Source organism: Tachypleus tridentatus, chromosome 5, assembly GCF_004210375.1.
Source record: "Tachypleus tridentatus isolate NWPU-2018 chromosome 5, ASM421037v1, whole genome shotgun sequence".
Lineage (NCBI taxonomy): Eukaryota > Metazoa > Arthropoda > Merostomata > Xiphosura > Limulidae > Tachypleus > Tachypleus tridentatus.
Genome location: NC_134829.1, coordinates 44620906 through 44647042, shown reverse-complemented (window position 1 = coordinate 44647042; position 26137 = coordinate 44620906). Strand labels below are relative to the sequence as shown.

At 38.0% G+C, this 26137-nt stretch overlaps 1 protein-coding gene across 6 annotated transcripts in view; it reads left to right on the top strand.

Annotated features, from left to right (window-relative positions):
• LOC143251057 (cyclin-dependent kinase 17-like) overlaps window positions 1-26137 on the top strand; it is a 127587-nt gene that overhangs the window by 5066 nt on the left and 96384 nt on the right. For 4 of the 6 annotated variants that reach the window (XM_076502396.1, XM_076502392.1, XM_076502393.1 and 1 more), the window contains exon 2: window positions 24232-24526. In XM_076502396.1, the coding sequence (XP_076358511.1) occupies window positions 24403-24526 (124 nt within the window). In that variant the 5' untranslated portion in view covers window positions 24232-24402. Of the gene's footprint in view, window positions 1-5442; window positions 5769-24231; window positions 24527-26137 lie in introns of those variants that run through there. The other 2 variants (XM_076502395.1, XM_076502391.1) reach the window with 2 other exon arrangements.

Genomic DNA, 26137 nt, shown 5'->3' with positions numbered 1-26137 from the left:
TAATATTAATTTCAAATAGAAGGGTGGCAAGGGAAAAATTGAAAGGGCTGAGAAGTTATTATAATGACTTTGAATATGCAAATAAGCAAGTTGTGACTGCTACAGCCAATACAAAGTTACAGAAGAGTGGTATGTCTCAGTAAACTTTTTTCACTGTATTTTTAAAATGTTTAATTTTCCAAAACATTGAGCATGTAATGGAAGCAGTAGGAACTTTGAAATAAAAATGAATTATTGTATAATGAATTTTTTTATAGATTCTTATTTTTTATGACTGTGCCATTATAAATTTTGTATGCAAAACGGGGTGGCTCTTATCCATGAAGTAAAAGTAAAAAAGTGTTAATTTCTTTTGTAAAGCCCTGTACTTTTGTAATGTTTTTAAGAGAATCAAAGCACATTAAGAGGTTACTATTAGCCATAGAAGTTTCTCTCACTATGATGGTGTGCTACTGTACAGCTTGTATCATACATACAATGAGTTATCCAAACAAAATGTGATAAAATCTTTGAAATACTTTTTAAAAAATTAAAGAACCACAGAAAAATTAATTGCTCAAAGCTGCTAATATGCTGTCTTATTACAAAATGAACCAGTGTTTACTTTTGTGATGGTACTTCACATCAAGGAATTTTGTTGATCCTTTGACACTGAAAGCAGATACTGTTTTTAGGTTTTTGTCTATGTGTGAACTGCAGCATGTTCTGTTGTGCAGTTGGCAACCTATAGCTGCTTGCCTGTTTTTTTCTTCATCAAGAATTTTGTCTGGTTACCATTGGTCTAAGTCTTCAGAGAGGAACGATTCTGGTATTGTGCTAATGATTTGAAAAACTGTGGACTAATGACCATAATGAAGTTTTCATGACTTTGACTTGTGTTTTCTAGTACTTCTCTTTGACTGTTGCTGTTTTGCCAATCTTTATTCCCATGGTTTTTGAGAGACGGAACCATTCGATGCTTGGTCTCCACGAACATATCATTGAAGGAGGAAAAATGACAAAGCTCATGAGATAAATAGAACAGGTGTCAAATTTTTTCAATGTTCTGTGGTGTTTGCCACGTGTGGAACTGAGGTCTTATAAGCTCAAAGAGCATAGATGAGCTGCAGGCTGTTCCTTGGTGCCATGCTTTGATATAAATGAATATGCAGATTCTTTACATTGCTGTGCTTCTTTCACACCATGAACTGAAACTGGTCTTGCAACATGAAGACTTTGAGCATAGGTGGCTTTTGCCATCCACTTAGCTGATGCATTGCTCCTAAAATAATCATTTATTCTACTATTATTTGTTGTTTCACTGACTATTTATAGTCTGTTGTTGAATATACTAGAAAATTAGATGTTACAACCCCTATAATTTTTTGTATGTTTTAGGTCTCTTTAATCTTAACACTGTTATTGTAATTTACCATTCTTTCTAGCTAACAAATAATTTAAAGTGTTAAAAAATATAACTTGTAACACTGTCCTCTTCATATTCTTTGGTGGCCTTTAACAATCCTAATACAACAATAAGGCTATTCTAAACTGTATATTCACCAAATCTTTCAAGGCCCATGATGTGACGGTGTTTTGTCCTTTATTGTGACTGGCCTTCCTATTGCAGAGGGAGCTAATTTGGGTATACAATAAGGTGAATTCATTGGCAGCTCCATCCTTGGTGATTCTTTAGAAATAATTTTATCAAGAATTGTGGGCTTCTCTGCAGATTGAGTTTCTTCTTACAAATTATTCTCTAGATTAACTAGTTGGCATTCACATAGGATGACTGTCAGCCACTTTTCAGTTTCTGTAAACCACATCATTTACTATTTTCAGTGCATCATATAGCCTTTCTCAGTAGGTGCTTGATTTTGGATTTGGCCCTGTCTTGTGATGGGAATTGCATAGCCAAACCATGATATCTTGGTGAAATCCAGTATTACCAGCACTAACTGATTTGAGTCAGGTCTGACATGGACAGATAATTAGGGTGCTTGTTTTGTAATCTGAGGTTGTGGGTTCAAATCTCCACACCAAACTCACTTGCTCTTTCATCCATGGGGGGGGTGTTATAATAAGTTGTTGGTTAAAGAGTAGCAGTAGCACCAAGATTTGGCAGTGGGTGGTGATAACTAGCTGCCTTCCCTCTAGTCTTACACTGCTAATTAAGAGAGGACTAGTGCAGATGGCCTTTATGTAGCTTTGCACAATATTAAAAACAAACTGAATTGAGTCTTACTCAAGTAAAGTTGTGACTTTTAATGGCATTCCATAATTTCTACATATTCTGTATAAGATTTTATTAGAGACTGTTCTCCACATGAGAGTACAGAAGATCCGATGGAACTTTAAGTTCTCTCCCAGTCATTAGTGATGACAGTGTGTTGCCATAAGCTTCATTTATTGCATGGTAATTCATTTTGAACCCATGTTTACTTATAACCATTCACATTTATGGCTAACTGATTTAACATTATGTGGTTCTATCTCTCTATCATACCATTAGAATATGGATGACAGGTGTTGTCTGTGTTTTTTAATCCCAAGGAGCTGACAAACTTACAAAAACATGTCTCATTAAAAATTGTCTTTGACCTGAGTGAAAGTCCAAGGGAAGCTAAATTTTGAGATAAATTTGGTGAATTTCTTTGTAAAGGTTTCTACTTGTTTCTGAAGGGTATGTGCTTTAGGTCTTTGAACTATTCCATCCTAACAGTGATATATCTATTCTCACCTTGTGGCAGGAGACATCATAACAAGATAACATCATTGAGAATGAAGAAATACTTGATTGTAAAGGAATGTAGACAAAACATTTAAGGAAAAAAAGAAAGAGAAGAGTGTGACAGAATATTAGAAGAAAATATTATAAAAAGGCCTAAAGGAATATGGAGAAGAATGTAATATAAATTATGAAATTTAGAGAGTAATTAAATATGAAGCTGAATCTAATTGGAGGAGCTATTGGGTTTTTATGATGGATTACAATAAGTTTGAAGAAATGCAGAAGGACATTAAAGAAGTACAGAAAAGTGTTAATTAAATTGAAGACTTACAGCAAGGTTAAATTTTGAGATAAATTTGGTGTTTCTTTGCAAAAGTTTTCACTTGTTTCAGAAGAACATACTTTAGGCCCTAATGTATCTATTCTCACTGTGACTCTGTAGAAGGGGACCAAGCACATATATAGCAGCTCTCTCCAGTGGTGCTATAACACTGTTGCTCTCGCTGCTCATGCTGTATTAATGAAATTAAAAACCTACAGCAAGGTTGTTGTGACAAAATTAACAAAGTCAAAAGTGAAGTAAAGAAAGACAGCAAACAGGTGGAAACAAATATAAGTGGTCAGGAAGAAATATCAAAAATGAAGTATTAAATCCAAAGATTTAACTGGACATACATTTCTGTATTGACTCAACTGTTACAATGGAAAGCACAATCTATCACCAAATATGAAAAGAGAGAACTTGTTAGATCTACATTTATTACTACTATTGCTGTGCCACCCTTATTTTATGTTGAAGGATCTTCAATTACTTTAGCCATGATGTTACCAAACCCATTTCCAGAACTTAGCTAGGCACTTCAACATTGGCCAGTAGAGAAACCATTGGGAAACATACAGAAAGCACTATGGAAGGCTAAATGGGTGAAACTATGAACAACAAGCCAACCATCATGGTGCCCAACAACATTAAGTGACCTTCTCACTCAGAGTAATAGCTATCAAGCATTGGTAGATGAGTAACATGGTAGGTATAGTGTGTTGCACAAGAAGGAAGTGTCCAGGTCAAAGTTAAATTGGCTCGCAATAAGGTGAGAGTTAAACATGTTCGTAGTACTGATAGAACTAAATCCCTTCAAAGTGAAATGGTACAACTGAACAATTCTCGTCATGAGAGAGAGACAAAATCCAAAATTAAGTGAGTGTTCAGAGGAGAGATGGTTGTCTATCATGATCGAACTTCAAAGTAAGATGATGATAAAATAACCAATTGAGCTCAAATTTCCTGTTAAGACTTCCAGAAGATCGTTAACGTTGGAACCACCAGTCGATTTAACGGAACACCTATAACCAGAAATAACTAGATAACAGAATGGCCAGTGACAATAAAAAAGAATGGGCAATTTATTGTAGCATTTTGTGCATTAGGATTGGTTACTTCACAATCCAAGGAGGAGGCGGTGTTGTGAGCTTATTGTAGCATTTTGTGCATTAGGATTGGTTACTTCACAATCCAAGGAGGAGGCGGTGTTGTGAGTTTATTGTAGCATTTTGTGCATTAGGATTGTTCACTTCACAATCCAAGGAGGAGGTGGTGTTGTGAGTTTATTGTAGCAGTTTGTGCATTAGGATTGTCCACTTCACAATCCAAGGAGGAGGCGCTGTTCTAAGTTGTTGTTTTTAATTTTGTAACTTATTTGTCAGAAAGGGGCAGCTGTGGGCCGTTAATAATGACGTAATATAGTTGTAGAATGTTTGAGATTTCATTCCAAGTACATTGGTAGACAAATTATGAATACAATTAACTGTTTCTAGGATAAAGTGGGTTCAAAGAGTTAAGGAAACTGTGTTTAGAGTTATTTAAAGATACAATTTAATCTGTCAGTGTAATGTATCCGAATGTGCGTTTGTTATGCTCACTGAGAAACTTTGTACAAGCTGATCAGTACTATTAGAGAGGCTTGTAAAATTTTTAACGTAGGCCTACAACAATTCACAGGCATTCAAGTTTGTAGAAACGTTAAAGAAGGAAACAAATATAAATTATTTTCACTAGATTATCTGAAAGACGGCGTCACAACAATGCATTATCTGGCTTGTCTTACGATGCTGAACACTAAAAACATTTAGTAATTATATATATATACACACATACACACGAAAAACTACCTCATAGAATGATTGCAGTGAACGAAATAATACTAAACTACGTTGTATCAACCACTTCACATAATCCTTATTAGCAGTACCAGAAATGTAAGCCACTGTTGGTAAACCATAAAACAATCAAGAGTTTCTTAAAAAGGTTGAAAACCAAGGTTAAAATTTTATGTTGAATGCAGTTTCCGTAAATAACTTTATTTTTTTTAAAATTCACGAGTTGTTATACCCTTACATGAAGAGCAAAGTGGCGGGTGTATCGATCAAATTGAGGTTCTTGGGCCACTTGTGATATGTCTTTATTATTATGCTTGCCTGTTTTTCGTTTTTTTTTTTAACTTTCATTTGTATTGTGAGTGTTATTGAACTGAGTATTCGGTTTTGTGCTTTATACACTACTGTGGTTGCTATAGAGACGTTGGTAATAATTTCAAGCGAGCCACCATAGACTTGATATACGTAGCGTATATTAAGTTTATACGAATATTCAGGTCGTCAGATAAGCGAGTCACGTGCCTTGAATGTTGCCTTCGTCCCATGATCGCTCTTGTTTTTATCATTACGTCTCAACTCTTGCGAGAGTGCACGGTTATATTTTGTTTTATCCTGAAAACGAAGTTTGCGCTATTGACGGACGATAATTTCTAAATAATCGTTTCTTAAATATCGTCTTAACAACGTACGTTTCACACTTCACGTGACGAAATCCGTATGTCATCCTCTTTCATTGTGTGATAAATACTCCATTGAAGTTATACCACAAATTCCATCGCACATACATGCAAAACAGGATGTGTCGTAACTTCTGATGCATAGTTTATGTTCCAGTACGTGCCTTTTAATATATTAAATATCATGCTCTACCACCGCTCTCTACTTTGTGTTGGATGTATTCAAGGTACGTCAGGTTGTTACATATTTGATTACGCGTGGTTGTTTCGTTCTAGTCTTGCAGAGTATTGTTTTAGTGCTTGCTCACGAGAGTTTAAAACAATATTTGAATAAAACCTTAGTGGTTTTAATTAACTGTTGTATTTAATTGATGAAGATTGTTGCTAATATTGTTACGGTTACACGTTGGGCTACATAGCAACAAGGGAGTTCTGACGTCAGATTTTATTTAGCGTTGTAAGTCCGTAAAAAAAGTGATAATCTTTTCATTGCATCTATTTTCAGGAAAGCTTTTACATTTTCGTTAACAATTAACTTCTTAACAGCCATATTTCTTTTAAGTTAGATATGTATATTTCACTGAACAATTAATACACTCTTGAGCATTTTAACCACCATATTTGTGTTACTTGTGTTAAGAAAAGAGAAGAGCATTATTCAAAAGTGGCTTAATTTTAACGTTTAGAATTCAAATATTCCACAGATTTCATTAATCTCAATTTTTGACTATTAGAAAAATGTTATGAACATAGCGATTGCAAATTAGTGGTTTGAACTTAATAGGACAATCCCTGAGCCAACTGGTTTTGCGACTCCGAAATTAAATATTTACCGAACTTTTATTTATCAGTTTAACTAACTGAATTTGACCAATACTGTTTCTAAAACCCCACATAGTTTAATCTAATGATATTTTTGACCGTAAAGATTTTCTGCAGTTAAGCCTGATGTTTAACTGAACAATTTTTTATGCTCTTTTGATAGTAAGGCTGGCGTGCCAGGTGGTTAAGGCACTGGACTCATAATCTGAGGGTCACGGGTTCGAATTCCCTTGGCACCAAACATGCTCGCCCTTTCAGCCGTGGGGGCATTATAATGTTTCTGTCAATTCCACTATTTGTTGGTAAAAGAGTAGCCCAAGAGTTGGCGGTGGATGGTGATGACTAGCTGCCTTCCCCTCTAGTCTTACACTGGTAAATTAGGGACGTCTAGCGCAGATAGCTCTTATGTAGCTTTGCGGGAAATTCAAAACAAACCTCTACTTGGCGGGTAAAAAGTGAGCTACCTGAGCACGTTTGTCAAGGTTTGTCCAGTTTCATTTTTTAGTATGGGGGTATGAATACAGTTTCAAACATAACACTTTTGGCACACAGAGAGGTGAGAAACACAAAATCCGATGCTCCAAAAACTTGCTGTGAGACTTCTGTCATGCTTGAGAAAAAATTTAGCCCTCTGTGGTAAGGGACTAGCATGGTTAAATTATTAGGGAACTGGACTCGCAATTAGAATGGGACGGTCAGTCCTTCTATTCATTGGTAAAAAAGTTGCCCAAGAGTTGGTGGTGGGTGGTGATAACCAGCTGCCTTCCTTTATAGTTTTTCGCTGCTGAATTAAGGACGGCTAGCGCATATAGCCCTCTTGTAGCTTTGCGCGAAATTCGAAACAAGCCAAATCTACGCTATAGATAAGGCCATCCACGAAACTCTTGAGCTCGTCTGACAAGTTTAATCCTGTTAGCATCACAAATGTGGAAGGAGTCAGTCAGACATAAACAGCTACAAAATATTAGACTTTCCAAACCTCCCTTTGTGAAAAAGACAAATCTTAAAGAACCAGAACATTCTTTAAAAGTGCAAGTAATGGATTGTGTATGCTTCATACCATGGACGTAACTTTGGTTTCGAATGACGTGGACAGTAATTTGTTGCTGGCATATGATAGTTTAAAATAAAATTTAAAAAACATTAATATAGTGACTAGCAGTTACAGGAGTAATGTGTTGAGGGATAAAAGTTTTAGTACTGCTCCAATAGAGGCGAACATGTTTCGAATGTTAATTTATGTTAATGGTAGATAAAAATATATATAAACGGCTGGTTTGGGTTGAGAAAATTTTTATGTAGAGGAGCGAACAGCGTTTCGACCTTCAGGTTGTTCGTTCCTCTACATAAAAATTTTCTCAACCCAAACCAGCCGTTTTTACATATATATTTTTCTTTGCAAGTGGGTTTTCTCGTCATTACTGGTTAGCAGTAGATACTTGTGCCTCTTTTTTGTATTGTTTCAGAATTTCACGCAAACCTATCTGAGAGACGTTTGAGCCTAGTCATTCCAAATTTTGAACTGACAGAGAGTAAAGGGAAGGCAGCTAGTCGACACACTTACCGACAACACTTGAACTACTTTTATCTGATCAGACAGTGGAATTATAACATTACTCTTATTGTGCACACATGGCCGTACATTGTATAGTACACATAAGCAGTAGCGAGATGCAAACCACGAACCCTCAGATTTACAGTCGGGGTGAGCTGAAACTTTGCCACGGCCGACCCTCTGTTTCTTTTTTGTATACTTGTTTCCTTTTCACAACAGTTTTCAGTTGAATTTCTAACACACAACAAATAAAACACCACCATTATGTCACTGTAACTGGTTCAGAACCGGCTCCGAGCGATGGGTTTGACTTGGTACAAAAAGTAATAATCTTACTGCCGCTGAATAAACATCTAACTCAATTTTTTATATGAAACACGTGCCTTTGTATTTTTAACTGTAGAAGTACAACTGTTTAACACATGTTTCTTAACCATTTTGAATCTTTGGTTTTGGGTTAATAGATCCCTAATAAGTTATGGATCACACGCATATAAATTTAACAAAAAACACCGTTGATATTATCATTAAGTCTACTGTTAATTGTTTCAGGAACAGCTCTAGTATTTTATATGGAAAATCGGTTATTCCTTGCAGTTGTTTCGGTCAGTTCTTTATACTGAGTATTGTAACAGACACAAACATCCAATTACTCAACATGGTGCGTTAGGTGGACCCTGCCTGTTGCTAGTAGCATAAAAATAGTTGAGGGTTCAACTTAACGAGGCTTATGCTCACTATAGTAATATCGTTATAGTTTCTTATTAAACATTTCCATAAACAAACAAACAAAAAACTTTTATAATTCAAACTTTATATTAGTCATGAGACTTATGAACTGTAAAGGTCCTTTATTTAATAAATAAGATTGGTTTTCATTGATTACTACAATCCTGGCCTGAAACATCCCATTTACTGGTTATATATATATGAATAAAATCAAGCCCAAACAAAAATCAAACCAAATATGATAAACAAATTAAAAGAATCCCCTGAGTACAGGCTATAATAGTGTGTAATATATGTACCCTAGGTTTTTGTATCCCACATTTTGGCCTTTACCCTGAGGATCCTTTTAATTGTGCACCCTCTTTGGTTTGATATTTTGGAGGACTTGTTCATTTATGTCGTTTATCATAGATTTTGATTTGCTGTTTTTAATGTGTATGTCTGTATTATACATTATTAATTAATTCACTTTTATATTCGTTTAAAAGACGTGGGCGCGAAAGAAACCATATTTATTAAAGGAGGCATGTTTTACAGAAATTGGGAAAACATTGAATTACGTCATTCGATCAAGAGTAGTGGTTGCTTCAGACAATGAATCTTGCTAGCTTGCCGAGTTTCCCCTGACATGCAGTTTAAAATTATAGTGAAAGTTATGCCTAAACCAAAATGGCCTCTAACCTTCCCGTTTAGCTTGATGTATGCATAAGATGTTCAGGTGAACAAACAACTGTGAAAATACTAAATTCTTTATGACATATTGACTTGTATTTTACCTGTATAAGTTACAAAATGTTTATCTATTCATCGTGACAAAAACTCTATTTTCATTTATAATTTATTTTTTTTTGAACAGATTGTTTTAATAGGTATTCGATATGTCTTTTTGACATTACAATAGCTATTTAAAGAATTGGGGTTTTTTACTATTCAGCTAAAAATGAAGAAAAATAAAACTTTTGTCGATCAGGAACGCTGTGTCACAAACTAGTCAATGAAATGTTCGTATATAGTTTATATATCGTTGTAGGCTACATTTTTGTTTTATTTCAGTGTTTTTGCTTACTAGAGGGAGTTTTTCTCACAGTTTAATGGCATGTGAATTCTATAAATTTTTTGAAAGATTAGGCTTGTGTAGAATCCGAAACTTTATGTAGTACGTAACAAAAAAAAAAAAAAAAACGTCATTGATGCGAGTTCTTGAGTAAGGCAATTGGAATGGATAAATCAGTTTCTTCATGATGTGGTTAGCAAGATAATGTATTTGTTATCAATCAGTTAGTGAGGAATTAGTGTAAGTAAGCTGGGCGTACATTAGTTCCTGAATTTTTATTGAAAATCTGTGCATGAAATTAGGCCTGCTAGTGAATATAGCCTTTAGAAAACGTTATTTAATAAATCAGTTAACCTGCTATCGTTACTTAAGACTGGACTTTTCATGATTGTCACTAAATGATCCAAAAGAACACACCCACTGATAGAACACAGTCACAATACTGGTGTTAGAAGAGGAATTATTTTGGTGAATGTAACGTAAAACTCGCCGAACTTCGAGATGACAAAATGAGTAAAAATAGAGACTGGAAATCTGCTGGAGGTTATGAAGGAACAACAATAAGAAATACACGGAACATCAACAGACGATAAGAGACAGAAAATCAAATACGGTTAATAACAAAAACTATAAGAACAAACTTGCAGAAAACAAAAGACGTAGAAGAAATAGACACGAACTTAAAAGAGTGGTTAACATAAAGAGGTGTAGTGCTGGAAGGATAAAGATTTTGTTAATATTGTGAACACAACAAACTGTAGATGGGAAATTGCACAATGAAAGGTTGTACAAGCAATACTACCACTTTAAAGAACTCTGTAAATAGTGACCCATGAAGCATGGTATAATAGTTCTGTTAAATTTTCACACAGAGACAACTTAGTGCTTCAGTTCCAAGGGTTGAATGACCAGAACTGAAGAAGTATTATAGCTGATCAGTACCATAGATTATATGTCATGTTGATGAAATATCAAAGTATCTCCAGGGAACCTCATGACTTATGTTGAATACATGTCATATAAATCTGATGCTAGATATGCAGTCACAATACATCTGTTAGCTTGACGGATTCTACTTACAAAACCAGTTGGGGCCTTAAGAGATTGAAGTCACGAAATACAAAACCGAACACCAGTTCTTTAGCATCACCTGATTGTACCTATGAAAAAAGACCCATGAGATTCTTCATAAGTAATGCCTGATGGTTTGGGTGCTACCCATAAGATTCTTCATGAGTAAGACCTGATGGTTAGGGTGCTCAACTCGTAATCCTCAAGTCGCAGGTTCTGATTCTCGTCACCAAACATACTCACCCTTTCAACCGTGATAATGTTATTACGTTATGGTCAATTCCACTGTTCATTAGTAAAAAAGTAACCCAAGAGTTGACGGTGGGTGGTGTAGACTAGCTGTCTTCCCTCTGGTTGGTTTGTTGTTGTTTTTTTATTTTGCACAAAGCTACACGAGGGTTAAATGCGCTAGCCTTCCCTAATTTATCATTGTAGGACTAGAGGAACAACTAGTCATTACCACCCACCGATAACTATCGGGCTACTCTTTTACCAACGAATAGTGAGATTGACCGAAACATTAACACCACCACGGCTGAAAGGACGGGCATGTTTGGTGTGAGGGAGTTTCGAATTCGCTACCTTCAGATTACAAGCCTAGCGCCCTAACTATGCCAGGCCTGTTGTCTTTCCTCTCGTCTATCACCCATAAATTATTGAAGCATAACAATATTGGGTAAGAAAACTCATTAATGAATTTATTTGAAGATGTGGAGCGTGTATAGATCTTCATTAAGATTTATAACGTAATTTTAATATTTGTATAAATGTGGTAACGTCAAAACTAGGACAATAGTTGGTTCATCCAACTTTGAGAGAGACAACCATACACTTTTAAATCAATTAGTCATTTGTATGAAAGAACATTAGAAAACGTAATATCAATGTCTTCTGGTGCTACCTATAAGATATTGAACCATCATTACTAGGTCCGGCATGACTAGCGTGTTAAGGCGTGAGACTCGTAATTTGAGGTCGCGGGTTCGCATCCATGTCGCACCAAACATGCTCGCCCTCCCAGTCGTGGGGGCATTATAATGTTACAATCAATCCTACTATTTGTTGGTAAAAGAGTAGCCCAAGAGTTGGCGGTGGGTGCTGATGACTAGCTGCCTCCCCTCTAGTCTTACACTGCTAAATTAAGGACGGCTAGCACAGATAGCCCTCGAGTAGCTTTGTGCGAAATTCAAATACAAACAAACCATCATTACATGAAGCTACAAGTAAGATGCTATCACCACTGACTTTGGGAAGGAATCCAAAGTTCCGTTAGAACTTGTGTACTTGCATCTTGAGGATAATCACTTAGCAGCATTTTACACAGAATATTCAGAGACAAAAGTATCTTTGATGTCACAGATTACTTATCTAGGAAGGACTTAGGTTCTCCGATGTTAATAACATCAATGCTTGTATGACTGAATTACATGAAAATGACATTTTATAATTATATAATCCCCGCTGCAAGAGAAAATAAACTCGTAATTTAAGCAGGTACCGAGAAGAACTGTGTGTTGTTCTGAACAAAAATAGTCCAAAACAAATGTCGTCCACGGTGATTGTTTCTGAAAGTACATTAGTTAGAACAAAATGCCAGAAGAAAGTACCTACCGAAGAGTTTGAGGTTCCTTCGAGAACATTTCTAGAGCATAACCATCACTGGATTAATTTCACCATTTACAGAGTACTTTCCAGTGAAGGGAAGAAAAGGTGACCGTGGAGGACAAGAAACTATCTCTTCTACATGTCACGAACCTTGGAAAACTACCAAAAAAAACTTGGAGAATATATATTTCAGATACAGTAAAATAATATAATGTTGAAATCTCATGAAGTTAAGCCTGTTAGTAAACGTAACCTGTAACAAATGTTATTAAAGAAAAAGTAGCATTATTCAAAGATCATCGCAACAATAAACAAGTAGTGTAGTTTAATTAACTCCAACTGCACAACGAAAGCTAAGAGAAGTTTGTGTGTTGAATAATAACTTTACAAACCTAAGTATAAAATATTTTATAAATGGATAGTTTGTAAAATCAGAACCAGAATAATAAAACAATAAAACCCACTCGCAGAAAAAATAACAGGCAGAACATAACAATAAAATATAAAAGATTGTATACTTGTGTAGTATTGTTGTCTTAATCGTGTTAAGTGACTTGTGTGTGTATAAATGTAGAATAAGTAACTTCTTTGTCAATCGACATCACATCGTTTTAAATTAGGTACCACAGCTCTTAAACTTTGGACCACACAGCTTACCAATGAGTAAACAGGACACCTTCGAGAAAACAAATCGACCAACACCATAACTTTTCGTCACCAAATGAATCCGTGATTGTCTATAAGGTATTATAGTATGCATATGAAAATGTATACGTTTTCAACTCACTCTTTGAAGATGAAAGGCGGAACACTTTCGAAATGTCGTCCTCTACACTTGTGTCTCCACAACAGGCAGTTGTCATCCATTCTTCAAAGTTTCATCTTGAATACTCTGCTTAAACAATCTATCAAACAATAAGGAAGATTTTTTTTTTTTTACTGTAACAGTATACCACTAAGAAAACACTTCCAACACTAGAAGTGTTGCTAGTAACTTTATCGTATAAATGAATTTATAACTTTCGTTGAGGTCATATATTTTGGAGATCAGTCAAAGTTAGTCAGATATTGCTGTGTTACTTAAGTTACTGTTGTCCACAATGAACAAGGTGACAATGGAGTTCCACTCACATCAGAAAACATTGGTTTGTGCACAGTCTGGGCTCGACACATGAATAACGTGAACTCTAGTAGCTGTAAGAAGAGATGTAGATAATGCTCCAGTGTTATCGTGATTAACTTTCATAGTGCAGGCTACAGTAAGGAAGTAGCTAGAAGGAAGCTCTCCTCACGTTTTGTCACTGAATCTTATTAAAAGGAAATTCTAAAATTGTTTTTCAGAAAAGTATTTTTTTTCAGATTTCTCGGAGAATGGATGCATCTGTGTTCAATGACTATTCTCCCAGGAACTTTGTTGAACCGTCTGCAAGCTACATCAAAAGACAACACGATTTCTATCATGATTTAGGATACTTTACAAGCAGTTGGATAATCACACTAGCAGGTGTAAAGAGTTCTGCTTAATACGTCTCTATTATTGAATAATGTTTTATACTTCTCTATACCAATGAACAGCCCCTCAGTGTGGATTCCTGTACGTGGTGAGAGGACCTCCCAGGGAAGGTTCTGTCATTTCAGTTTACCTGTGTGGTGACCCATTAAGGGGAGAAGAGAGGATCCTGGTGGTTGAGGGATCCAACCCAAACACACCACTTCGGCCTTGAATTCCTGTAGACGAGCGGCCTTGAGGTTGCCCCCTTGAGTCAATCGGCTGGTCCGCTTGGGCTAGGGCCAACCAAGTACCAGTGTTGGATGTTCTCAACAGGTGTTGGGGACATTGTATCTGATTCTGGTGTTTGGGTATAGTGCTCACGAAACCCTGGCGATGCTGCAATGTCCTTGTTTAGCATTGTTGTGCGTCCCCTCGTAGGGCTCCATGGTGGGTAGGGTCAGTGGGCGCCTAAATATTCCTTTTTTATTATGGATCCTCCAAATAAACATTTAAATAAAATACTGAAAAAACAGTCCATTGGTAAACGACCACATCTTGAAGATTCTGAGCAGCAATCTTCAACATCTGTAACACACGTACCTCATTTTCTTATATTACATTCTCCTTCAGATAAACCTTTATGGCAGATGTCTCCCTTTTTTATTCAGAAGGGACTTGCTGGCTCACCAAAGTCAGTAAAGAAGCTTCGCTCTAGTGACATATTGGTGGAAACATTAACATCTCGACACAGTGAACTCCTCTTGCATTCAGAGGTGATTGGAGATATGCCTATTGATGTTACACCTCATGTTACTTTGAATTCATCACGAGGAGATGTAGTGGAGATGGATTTGAAGAACATCCCCGAGTCAGAGATTCTCGCTGGTTTCTTCACCCAAGGAGTTTCTGCAGTGAGACATATCTCCACACGTAAAGATGGAATTATAATGCCAACCAATGCCCTGATTCTGATATTTACATCACCACGTCCACCTGCCACCATCAAGGCAGGTTATCTTAATTGCAGAGTACGGCCATACATTCCAATCCATCTCAGATGTTTCCAGTGTCAGCAGTTTGGTCACTCGAAGTCGTCGTGTTGTGGTTCCTTGACCGTGTGCTTTTTTGTAATGGCAAGGACCACAATGACTATGAGTGTGAAATGGACTCTCATTGCATCAGTTGCAATGACTCTCACCTGTCCTACTTTCGTTCTTGCCCTGAATGATGGGAAGAAAGAGAGGTGCAGCATTTGAAAACGATTCACAACATTGCTTACCCTAAAGCTCCAAAGTTGCTGTCCACCACTTCATCTCAGGCATATGCTGCTGCACTTCATTCTACTACTACAGTGGAAGTGCAGACGGATTACTCTGTGCCTCCAAAAGAATCGTTCTCAAACCAAATGAAAAGTCTCTTGACCTCCATGTTCAAAAAAGTTGATGAATAAACTTCAACATCCATCTCTGTCCCTAACATACATTCCAGCAAATCCCAAGATGCAAAACGATCGTTTGTTCACGTCCTCAGTCACTGGAATCCTTTTCTAACAGCAAAGACCAACCCAATCGACCCAGGACAGGATCCATGGAGGTCGGTAGACCTCCGTTGAATAAAGACAGTAAAATAAAGACGTCGTAAACAGAAGGGTTCTCCACCCACTTCGCCTACACGTGAATAAAAATGCTCACCTTGATACCATGGAACTGTCGAGGTTTACGTTCTAATCTAAATGACATCAAAACACTGATTGCTTCCTACCATCCTGTATGTCTTTTCTTTCAGGAAACATTTCTGAAACTTGCCAATACAGTTACCTTTCGGCAGTTTTCTTTGTACAGAAATGACAGGCTGTGTAATGGACGAGTGCATGGAGGGGTGGCACTGTTGGTTGGTCAGTATGTTCCCATCCTGTCTTTGCCACTCGACACACCCTTGGAGGCCGTAGCCATCCGTGTTTCCTTGGGTCATGCCATCACTGTTTGTTCTCTCTACCTGTCGTCGCCTGGAGAGACCTGTGATCAATCAGACCTTGAAGCTCTCATTGAACAGTTGCCGTCTCCCTTTTTAATGCTGGGGGACTTTAATGGACATCATCCCATCTGGGGAATTGCTGATATTTATGGGAGGGGCCGCTCCGTTGGTTGTATGCTCTCTGTTCACGACCTTTTTCTTTTCATTACTGGTTCTCCTGCTGATTTTCATGCACTTGGTCAGTCCTTTCCTGTTGTCAATCTCTCAGTTTGCTCCCCTTTACTATTCTCTCAATTTTCATGGAGGATTGACAAAAATCCATGAGGTTGTGATAATTATCCTATAATTTTGAGAGATACTAGACATAGTCGATGACACCCGTCCCGCGTGCTCTGGTGGAAGCTGGATCAAGCAAACTGGCTCTTTTTCACTGCTCTTGCAGAACGTGATCCTGCCATCGTCTGTAAAGCATCAAAGACGACTGTATAGCAGCAGTAACCGACTGTATTATACAAGCAGCTGCTCAATATATTCCTAAAACCTCGACACGTTTTCTACAATATCCTTATCCGTGGTAGAATCCTGCCTGCCACATGGCACGGAAGGCTCAAAAACGGGCCTGAGATGCTTTTAGTAGGTATTCCACACCCTTGTACTGCATTACTTTCTAGCAGGCCTGTGCACATGATCGATGGGTAAGATGTCAAAGCCAGAAGGAATCTTGGAATAAGTTCACAACCAGCATATCTTCTACCACGTGTTTTAAAGTCATATGGGACAAGATTCGAAAGGTCAGAGGGCAATATAATTCTGTTCCCCTCTAAATCTTGATCTCTGGTGATCAGGAAGTAGCTGATACCCAGAGCATCGCCAATACTCTAGGTGGAAAGCTTTGCCAGGTTGTCTAGCACTTCTGCTTCTTCCTCCACTTTCTTAGCCATCAAGACTCAGGCAGAGTGATCACCTCTTTCCTTTCGAGCAGATTGTCTCTATGACTATAATCGTCCCTTTACACTGGTGGAATTCAAACTGGCCCTTCATCGGTCTGGTAGTACATTAATCGGACCTAATGATGTATACTGTGAAAAGCTGCACCATCTATCTCCTGCTTTTCTTGCTATTTTCTGATTGTTTTTAACTGGATCTGGCAGGAGAATACCTTTCATGATGCCTGTCACCACGCTATAGTCCTTTCTTTATCTAAGCATGGGAAGAATCCCAAGATTCCTTCAAACTACCATCCAGTTGGTTTGACGAGCTGTCTCTGTAAGACCTTAGAGAGGATGGTTAATGCTGGTCTTGTTTGGTTCCTCGAATCAAACAATCTCCTCTCGCTTACCCAATGTGGGTTCTGACGACAGCAGTCTAACATGTACCACCTGATTCGACTTGAAACGTCAATCAGAGAAGCCTTTTTCAAACGACGACATATTGTATCAATATTCTTTGACATTGAGAAGGCTTATGATACAACATGGAGGTATGGCATTTTGCGAGACCTCCATATATGCTGGTTACGTGGCCATTTGTCCATTTTTATTAAAAATCTTTAATGGACAGGTGATTCCAAGTTCGTGTGGATTTGACACTTTCCCGTTCTTTTCTACAGGAACTTGGAATCCCTCAGGGATGTGTCTTGAGTGTCACACTTTTCAGTATAAAGAGTAATGCCGTCACTGAACAACTCCCTCCTACTGTTGCAAACGGGCTCTATGTTGACAACTTTCACATCTCATGTCAGCTGTTGAACGTGAGGTATATTGAGCGGCAGCTACAGACTGCCCTCAATCGTTGACTGAAGTGAGCCACAGCAAATGGCATTAATTTTTCTCTCTCTAAAACGTTTGCATGTACTTTTGCCACCAACGGGAAATTCACCCTGATCCTGAACTCTGTATTGGTGAAGTTGTGCTGCCTTTTGTCTCTGAGACAAAGTTCTTGGGGCTTACCTTTGACCATAAGCTGACCTTTATACCATACATCAAACAGTTACGGGTAAAATGTACAAGAGCACTTAACATCCTCCATGTTCTCTCTTCCACCATCTGGGAAGTGGATCTATGTTCTATGCTAAAGGATATATCATGCTCTTATTCGATGGAAACTCGATTATGGATCACTTGTTTATGGCTCTGTTAGGACCTCGTCCTTATAGATACTGGACCCCATTCATCGTCAAGGACTTTGGCTCTGCACCGAGACTTTCTGCACTTTCCCAGTTCAGAGCTTATACATAGAGTCTCATGAACCTTCTTTGCACCTCTGCAGTATGCAACAGTTTTTACTACATGCTTCGAAACTTCTTTCCTGACCAAAGCACCCCACCTGGGGTTGTGTTTTTCTTTCTCAGTGGGCCATACTTTTTCAGAACAGACCATTTCTCATTGCTCTTTTTGGCCTTCGTATCCAGATGCAGTTGGATGAATTGGGTTTGTCCTTGAATAACATTACTGTATCCACTGGTCAGCCCATCCCACCATGGCTTTTTACAGTACCCACATGTGACCTATTTTTAAGTTATATGAGAAAAGCAGATCCTCCCGATTGGAAATATTGTCTGTTATTTCCTGAATATCTTTCAAACCATCCTTCCATTCCTATTTATACAGATGGTTCAAAAATCAGGTGACCGTGTGGGCTCCGCCATGGTTTGTTGTGGTTCAATGGTTGTTTGCAGAATCCCTTTTACAGCTTCTGTGATCACTGGTGAACTGTATGCCATTTCTCTTGCCCTGGATCACATTGAAGGTAAGTAGTACTCAAACTGCACTATTTATACTGACTCGCTTATTTCTCTACTGGCCCTGGAATTGCTTCAGGTTAATTCACACCCTGTTCTCACGGATATTCAAAACCGACTGGCCCATTCCTCTTTGATATCTACTTCTATCCAGTTTTTCTGAACACTGGGCCACGTTGGTATTCGCAAGAACGAGCTCGCCGACACCGCAGCTAAGTCTATCTGGTCTGGCACTATCACTGCTATACCTGTTCCATACATGGACTATGGTCCTGTTTTCAAGGCTCGGCTCCGTGCCAGTTGGCAGCCGACTTGGAACGAGCAACGTGAAAACAAGCTTTTCCAAATAAAACCCTCTATTGGACTTTGGCCATCTTGTTAACTAGACTACGCATTGGTCACAGTTTTTAACTCTTCTTTTTTTTTTTAATCTGGAACTGATACACCAATGTGTTGTCTGTGTAACACTCAGGTCACAATAAGCCACATTTTACTGTCTTGTCGTCGTTATGACCCACAACAACAGCACAATTTTAATCATGTTCTGTCCCAAGGTTTATCTATAACGTTAGGCATTGTTATTGGTGATGGTGACACTGTCCACTTTGGAAATGTTTTTAGTTTTTTTTAAAGGCTATTAATCTTTCTAATGCCATTTAAGGTGTTTTTTTTTAATTTATACATTGGACCTTTTTAAATGTAATTCCGTTTTAAGAATTAAAGTACATCTGGTTCGATTTGAAATTAGAAAATTGCTATAACGTTAAATAACTCGGAACCAGGACTGGAAAGGCCAATTTCAGTTGACTAACGGTGGTTTTTGAACTTATCTGTCAGTCTTCCTGGTGAGTTATGATAATTATAATTATGCTACAGAAGGTCCTTTACAACTTGTATTACTGTAGGTTTTCTTACTGTTGTACACTAGATGTAAAAATTGGTTTTAATGCTAATTATGTTTTTTAAACTTTGTTTTGTTTTACCATAATTTCCTTTTATGAGTTTTAATAATTTTACTTTAATTTTAACTTTTTATTGGATGTTTGGCGCAGATAGCCTAGTTGCTTTGTGCCATAAAACACCAAACCAAATAACTAACGAACAGATTACCAGATAAATAAGTATTTTCATAGAAGATGAGGCTTCTGCCCAAATTACATAATAATGAATTGAAGATCAGAGTATTGTCACTCTCCGTGGCTAAACCAATCAAAGAATATGGACCATGTTGAACATTATAAGGCCATCCTTAATCACTTATAGTCGGCCCGGCATGGCCAGGTGGGTTAAGGCGTTCGACTCGTAATCCGAGGGTCGCGAGTTTGAATCCCGGTCGCACCAAACATGCTCGCCCTACCAGCCCTGGAGGCGTTATAATGTGACGGTAAATCCCACTATTCGTTGGTAAAAGAGTAGCTCAAGAGTTGGCGGTGGGTGGTGATGACTAGCTACTTTTCCTTTAGTCTTGCATTGCTAAATTAGGGACGGCTAGCACAGATAACCTTTATGTAGCTTCACGTGAAATTCAAAAACAAAACAAGCAAACCCTTATTGTTAGATAATCCACAATAATAAACGAATAGAGTTTGTTTGTTTGCTTTTAAGTACAAAATTACACAATGGAATATCTGTGCTTTGCCTGCATGGTTGTTGAAATTCGATTTTAAGCGTTATAAATCTTCAGAGTTACTGCTGATCCACTGGGGCTAACTCCCACCGATATCTACATTCAAACTCTTAGCCATAAATAAGGGGTAATACTGCAGTTCCCTGATTTTTGATGAGGTAGATACGATATCTAAATATGTCTCTACCTTAAATATTTCAAACGGCTGATTCATTATATTTCCTCAGGAACAATTCCTGTTGCACAGAAATTCATCTTCCTAAATGTGCAACAAACATATGCGAAACGATGCCTGTTTTGTTTTTAAATTTCGCGCAAAACTACACGAGAGCTATCTGCGCTACCCGTCCCTAATTTAGTAGTGCAAGACTAGAGGGAAGTTAGCTAGTCATCACCACCCACCGCTAACTCTTGGGCTACTCTTTTACCAACAAATAGTAGGATTGACTGCCACATTATAACGCCCCCACGGCTGAAAGGGCGAGCATGTTTGGTACGACGGGGATTCGATCCCGCGACCCTCAAATTACGAGCCGAACGCTTTAATCCACCTGGCCTTGCCGGATGAAACGATGCGTGAAGGAAACAAAAAATTACAGGAGTACTCACTACATTTTGGTCTGACCCCAAATACTATTATTATTAAAATTGTATGGAATTATAGGGAAACTGGGAAGGTAAAGCAGTAGTCAAACTACTAGGCGCATTTATGAGTTGTAATGCATATATTTCTAAAAAATATTTAACAATCGTACCTCGATCAATTTATGACAATATATAAACATGATTTGAAGCTCTGATTTAAGTTAACGAAAATAATAGTGAATTGTATTATTAACTTTTGTTTTTTGCTGTAATAATGTATTGTACTAATAATAAAACAACCATTTAGTTACAATTATTCCTTGTACGTGACTCCTCTCTGGTTATCATCAGTGCATTTTAATAAATATTGTTATATGTCGGAATTGTTCTCGTCACGAGAACTTTCGTCTTCGAGGATACGTTGGTTTGATTCTTGAATGTTGTGTACTTGTAAGAAGTACAGAAAAATTCCCGCGCATGTGCTTGGTATTAATAGATAAATTGTATTAAATAAATACTTTTTTATTTTTAAAGTGTTTCGCGATTTTAATCGTAAGCTCTGTTGTTTAACTCGTGACCTCTGTTGTATGTTATAACGTTGCCCCTTGTCCGAAGTTGAAGTCCTGCCTACTACTTTTGTTTTCCTTTTCTCTAAACGCTTTATTCCACGATGACGTTCGAGTTGCTAGAACCATTTTGCGTACCACTGAACTTTGGAAATTGTCAAATTTAATATGGCCACGTTTTCAATTTAACCCAGGGGTTTCCTTATTTTTGTTTAACGTTTTTTTTTTTTTTCCCCTGAGCCAGTTGGCCCGGCATGGCTAGATGGTTAAGGCACTCGACTCTAATCTTAGAGTCGCGAGTTCGAATCCCCGTCACACCAAAAATGCTCACCCTTTCAGCCGTGAGGGTGTTATAATGTTACGGTCAATCCCACTATTTGTTGGTAAAAGAGTAGCCTAAGAGTTGATGGTGAGTGGTGATGACTAGCTGCCTTCCCTCTAGTCCTACACTGCTAAATTAGGGACGGCTAGCGCAGATAGCCCTCGTGTAGCCTTGCGCGAAATTCAAACCAGATCAGAGTCAGTTCTCGGCGTGTATTTGGTAGCAAACAGAAGTATTTCCGAATAAAACTGGCGTATTTTACTGCTTCAAAACCTTTGTGTTGAGCACCGAGGCCCACACACTCAGTCTTACCTTCTAATCCCTAATATTAATGTATTTCAAAAGTGGAAACAAAATTCAAGATTTAACCTGCATCGCGCATCAAAAACTAATTTACTGTTAGCATCAACAGCGCTCTAACAACCATATACAAACGTTGTATCACGGTGATTGGATAGAAAAGTGGTTCCACCAGAAAATGATGTTTATTTGTTACACCGTTTGGTAGATAACAGAAAAATATTGAAAACTATGTTGTTAGAACGAACTCGACGAGATCTGTTCAAATATGATCTCAAATCCAAACTTTAACACTGGCTTTTGTAAATATCAGAACTTTTCATGACTTTAGTTACATTTTCTCATAAAACGTGTTATGCACGTGCTGTAGTTTCTTATATCTTATTCCATTTAGCCTACAAAATGATCAAACAAGTTTCAATGCAATTTTGGAGTCGTTGAAATATATCTTAGGTATAAGAGAATTGATTTTATGGAATAGGTAGGTAAGTCACCTGATATCAATTTGATTGAAAATTTAGGGGCTGAGTTAAACCTGTTAACGAAAGATCAGAAGCCAGACGCGAAATATGAACTTTTTGAAATACAAGAAGGATGAGAGTCTGTCACTCGGGAATATCTGTACAAACTCATTGAAAACATGTCGATTTAAAACAGTACCGATATCCAAGGGATCGCGGAGTAAATATTAACCAATGAAACTAGTTTGTGTTATATGGAGTTTCATTTTTACCTTCGATTATTGCAAGTCGGTAATTTGAAGGTTATTACAGACATATTTGTACAAGGGTCCCTTAGTGGCTTAACAGTATGTCAGTGAGCATTTAACGCTACAAATCCAGTTTCGATACCCACCGTGGGCAAAGTAAGTGCAGTTAGTTTATCTAAAAAAAATATGCGAAGTGTTTAATGTCTAGTCTTTTGATCTGATTAAAATAATTGGTTTATTAAGTACACGCGATGAATTTCTTTTTTTAATTAAGCAAAAATATCCACTCATTATTGTTTCTTTTTTAATCTGGCGCAAAGCTACACGAAGGCTATTTGCACTAGCTGTCCCTAATTTAGCAGTGTAAGACTAGCTGCAAGGCAGCTAGTCATCACCACCCACTGCCAATTCTTGGGCTACTCTTTTACCAACGAATAGTGGGATTGATCGTCATATTATAACGCCCCCACGGCTGAAAGGGCGAACATGTTTGGTGTCACGGTATTTCGAACCCGCGACCCTCAGGTTACGAGTCGAGCGCCATAACATCTGGTCGTGCCGGGCCTCTGCACTCATTAAATGCACGAACAATTTGTTTTTTCACTTCTAATAGGGGCCTGGCATGGCCTAGCGCGTAAGGCGTGCGACTCGTAATCCGAGGGGCGCGGGTTCGCGCCCGCGTCGCGCCAAACATGTTCACCCTCCCAGCCGTGGGGGCGTTATAATGTGACGGTCAATCCCACTATTCGTTGGTAAAAGAGTAGCCCAAGAGTTGGCGGTGGGTGGTGATGACTAGCTGCCTTCCCTCTAGTCTTACACTGCAAAAAATTAGGGACGGCTAGCACAGATAGCCCTCGAGTAGCTTTGTGCGAAATTCCAAAACAAACAAACAATCACTTTTAATAATCTCAAGTTTAAGTGTAAAACCCGGTAATTCAACATGGATCATCGTAATTGTGTAACAGAACCAGGCTCAGCATGGCCAGATAGTTAGGGCATTCGACGTGTATTCTGAGAGTCGCGGGCTCGAACTTCCGTCACACCAAACATGTTCGTCCTTTCACCCATGGAGCGTTATAGTGTGACAATCAATCCCACTATTCGTTGGTAAAAAAGAAGCCCAAGAGTCGGTGATAGGTAGTGATGACTAGGTGCCTTCCGAAATGTCGTCGTCAAAGCCTTTTGTCATTGAATTCTTGTAGTTAAGTTCAGGCCGATCGCATTTCAGAGTTTAGCGTGCCACAGTGTGGATCCTAGGTTCCAGGCTCGCCACTCGTTATTGTTAAATGACAAAAAAAATGAAGGACGGTTAGAGCAGATAGCTCTCGAGTAGTTCTGCGATAAATTCGACAAGGTATACAAATATCAATAAAGTTTTGCTATCCTTGTAAGATATTTGTTTCATCAAGAATTTAAATGACCTGCGCAGTTACATAACCATGTGCTTAAGAATGACTACAATACTTAACTAGTCATGTAAGTTACACATAATTAAACACCTCGAACTTAATATATTCTTCTTTTCTCATTCTTTTTTAGAGCAGGTAAGCAGACCATGCGATGATTCCTTCTACTGGTCCAACGAAGTGCCTTTATTTATATTTTCATCTGGATTGTAAACCTCGAGAAAGTGTTGTTATAATAGTTTCCTTATACCACCTGTTGGAAGTGCGTGCTAATGCCGTTAAGTGAGTTTTATTGTGCACAGTGATGAAAACAATTCGTCGTCGATTTTCTAAAGCTGCACGAACTTCTAGACCTAACAGCGAAGGCGGTTTGTCAGAATTAGCAGAGCATCTGTCGCTACAAGACAATGACGGTATCACACAGAACGGTAAGTTTATGAGAAGAGACTCTAACTGTTCGTAATTACTGAACTACTGGTTCGTATTAAAAAACAACAAAAAACGTGTCTTCAAATTAAGAATTACGATTCATATAACAGAAGTAAAACGAGTGACACTTTCTGCCATCAATCACACAATATTTATACAATAACGTATTTGATTACAGAAGCTGACTGATCTTATGTGAAAGTAAACGACTGCTAACACCAGGAAAGTTTAGTACAATATTTGTCCTTGTATATGTAGTGATGTCCTTGATGGTTGTGAAAACTGAACTGTAAATAAACTAATCAGGATTTGTGGGATTATTGGCTGTTTAATTTCTTTAAAAAGTGACACCCTGTCGCGAGAAACTTTAAAATAAAAAGCAGTGGTTGATTTAATGTAATAACGTGTTATTGTATTGTTGGCATTTTATTTGTTTTAATTGTGCTTTGGTTTGTTTCATACAGTTGTAACGATTTCTTTGCTTGTGTATTTTTTTTCAGAATTTTCCCAGTCTGCTTATACATAAACCTTCCCCAGTTGTGAAATGATAAACTAGAGGGATACAGCTGCTACGTCTTGGGCTTCCCACATCCCGTACTTTACAAGCAAAACAAGTAACCAATACATTTCAACAAGTGTTTCTGTAGTAGGCAGGTGCCGCCCGTTTCACAGTTGCCTCAATACCAATACTCTTTAAGTTATACATCGAAGAATAAATAGTGTTAGTTATGAGTTATGGTTGAACTACAAAATGTTTCCATGAACATTCTGTTCTAGGTCATCATTTAGCTTTCTTCTCTGCTAACGGTGTTTTCGGCCCTTAACCCAAGAAAGGCTGATGAGTGTAGAAAAAAAAAACCTTTTTGTAGACTAATAGACTAAAAATGGACCTAACTGTTCAATATGGTTTAGGCCTGACATGGCCAGGCAGTTAAGCCGTTCAACTCGTAATCTGAGGGTCGCAGGTTCGAATCCCCTTCACACCAAACATGCTTGCTCTTTCAGCCGTGGAGGCGTTATAATGTGACGACCGACTCTTTTCGTTGGTAACGAGTAGCCCAAGAGTTGGCGGTGGGTAGTGATGACTAGCCGCCTTTCCTCATGTCTTACACTGTTGTATTAACCTGTTCAGTGCCGTAGACGAGATAACTCGTCCAAGCCGATAGGTAACACAGTGCCACGGACGAGTTAATTCGTTCTCAGTAATACCTAACTTCAACGCTAGATGTCAGTACCATACATGCATTTGACCTACTTACAAATTGTTTCACTTTCGATCCAAAATGGCGTCACGAAAGAGTTACAAAATGAAGAAGCATTAGAGTTGTATTGTAGCAGCTGAAATACTTGGCAGTTAACAGATTAAGGATGGCTATCGCAGATAGGCCTCGTGTAGCTTTGCGCAAAATTCTGAAACAAACAATGTGGTTTATAAGAACTATGTGGCGATATTTTGAGAAGCCGGTACAAGACTCTGACATCGTTTGTTTTAAATATTTCAGTTGTTTTTGTTTTTTGTGGGGGATTTGTTTCATTTGATTATTTCGTTTCATTTTTTTACTCTGATAATTTCAGTGTTTATATATAACCATGAGTGGAATGTGTCTGGT